General features: G+C 46.9%; 1 protein-coding gene across 1 annotated transcript in view; it reads left to right on the top strand.

The window, feature by feature from the left end:
- The window catches only part of farsb (phenylalanyl-tRNA synthetase beta subunit), a 19283-nt gene that overhangs the window by 3295 nt on the left and 13684 nt on the right, over positions 1–2304 (top strand). Inside the window, exons 6-9 of the mRNA XM_015390553.1 lie at positions 784–934; positions 1009–1117; positions 1221–1291; positions 1370–1431. Coding sequence (XP_015246039.1) covers positions 784–934; positions 1009–1117; positions 1221–1291; positions 1370–1431 — 393 coding nt within the window. The remainder of the gene's footprint in view (positions 1–783; positions 935–1008; positions 1118–1220; positions 1292–1369; positions 1432–2304) is intronic.

The following is a 2304-nucleotide window of genomic DNA, read 5'->3' as shown; positions in this document are numbered from 1 at the left end:
GTTATCGGCTACATGAGTTTTAAAATATCGGATATCGGCCAAAATCCCGATATCCTGCATCCCTACTTTAGTTCATGGTTTGGATATCATTGCTCACACGTCAGCCGGTTCACTCAGCAGCCCAAAAGCCAAACCAGAGCCCGTGGACGACTATAATCTCACCAAGGTCGGCGTGGATGTGTCGCATCAGATGATTCCAAAGTATCCTATTAAAGCTCCGGCGCGAAGGCGGCCTGTGGCTGTACTTCATCATCTCCTGGACGCGGCAGCTATTAACATGTCTGTTTTGTTCCGGAGCTGTTTGAACGTCACCACCTCACGCAGAGATTTAATCCCGGAGCTGGTAAAACCACACGCGCTCCGAGCGCAGGTTACCAGCCCCTACAGAAGCTTTGGCGAGGGAAAGAAAACGGCGCCAGGTGCTTCATCGCCGCACAATAAAATCTAATCATATGACGTTCGTCGTAAATGTGAAAACGTGGTCTGCGGGAAATGTTTGGGGTAATCGATCAATTTCTATAAATAAAAGTTTAATTTCAAACTTTCAACAGGTAAAACAATCTTATTTTACTGATTTAGACTACAATTAATAATAGCTAATAAAATATATAGCTATTCTAGCTGGTGCACTTGAAGAGTAAACCTGCTGATTTATACGCAGACGACCTGATTTCTGACTATAAATCAGCTTTACTCTCCGTCTCTGTTAGCATTAGAGGAAAAAAATTCATCAACATGTTTTTGTTTTTTTATAACTGAGTGGATCTTGGACTGTTTAAACAGGAAGAGGAGCCTGGTGGCCATCGGCACTCATGACTTGGACACCATCTGTGGCCCGTTCACCTACACAGCCAAAGCTCCCGGAGACATCAGCTTCAGGCCCCTGAACCAGACCAAAGAGTTCACCGCCACCCAACTCATGAGCCTCTACAAGGTAAGCAGCTGCCTCCGCTGGCTGGATTCTGGGCTCAAAAACAGAACTAACCCAGGATGGTTCTGTTCACACAGACCGACAGCCACCTCAGGCATTATCTCCCTATTATCGAAGACAAGCCCGTCTATCCAGTCATCTACGACAGCAATGGGGTCGTCCTGTCTATGCCTCCTATAATCAACGGTGAGCTCTTCTCCTCGTTCTTCATCACATCTGGTCACTGAAACGGAAATCGAGCAGAACTGCAGCAGAGCTCGGGGAATAATCCAGTTTGCTTTGGTTCCAGGGGATCATTCCAGAATCAGCTTACAGACCAAGAACATCTTCATCGAGTGCACGGCCACAGATCTCACCAAGGTACCACCGTCACTAACCCCGCCCCCTTACTGTTGCCGGGAGAAACTGGCTCACTCCTAAAAATGTTTTTCCCTGCAGGCAAAGATCGTGTTGGACATAATAGTGACCATGTTCAGCGAGTACTGTGCGAAACCGTTCACGTAAGTCTCCGTTCTTCCAGGGCTTTACAGGAATCTGTAAACCAGAAAGGCAGAAATAATGATATACATCATTAATTTTTTTATTATTAGTTTAAATTTTGTATCGGTATACTCCGTCCTCCCTGAACAGCGGGATTAAGAGCTGCACAGAAGGTCCGAAATTAACTCCCCAAATCAATTTTTCATTTGGCGAGTTAACGCCACAGCGCCATTCGCCACGCGGCGAGGAAATGTTTGGACCACAGCTGCGTTTCAGTCGGATATTATTAATGATGACCTGGATGAATATCTGCTCATATGAGCTGATGGTACAGATCGGCTAGTGACACTAATGTTAGCTTAAATCCTCTCAAGCTGTCTACTTAGAGATCCATCTAAAGTCTCTTTCCCTCTGAAAATGTCGCGTTAACGCGTCTTTTTCTATCATGGGTCGACCCGCTAACAATCGGCATCTGGTTCCCTTCCCATTGGCTAATAAAGTTGGTCTAACCCCTCGCTGGCTGCTGTGTGGCCTCTGTCCCCCCACCGATGCGTGTCTGGTGAAATCACGGTGGGTTAACATTGATGATGTCAACAGTGTGACAGAAATCAGGAAAGTAAACAATGAAGAGCAGCATGGAAGGAAGGCAGGGCGTAGTCAGAGTGCTTTGTTGTTTCTCTCCATTATCTGTCTGAATCCGTCTCACAGGAGCTGCTCCATGTTTATCCAATGGAAACAGTCGATTCTGCTTAGATCAGAAGCGACTGGCGCGACGTGTTGACGTCAGCATATTGCGTTCAATGGTATTGCGTAATTTAGCGGGTCGACCCGGCTCTGGTGTTCCCACAGCGTGCCGATCAGAGCCGGGGTGATTTTAACGCGACTTGCGGCAG

The sequence above is a fragment of the Cyprinodon variegatus genome, unplaced genomic scaffold, assembly GCF_000732505.1.
Source record: "Cyprinodon variegatus isolate N-32 unplaced genomic scaffold, C_variegatus-1.0 Scaffold504, whole genome shotgun sequence".
Taxonomy (NCBI): Eukaryota; Metazoa; Chordata; class Actinopteri; order Cyprinodontiformes; family Cyprinodontidae; genus Cyprinodon; species Cyprinodon variegatus.
This window is presented reverse-complemented; position numbering and strand designations above follow the sequence as displayed.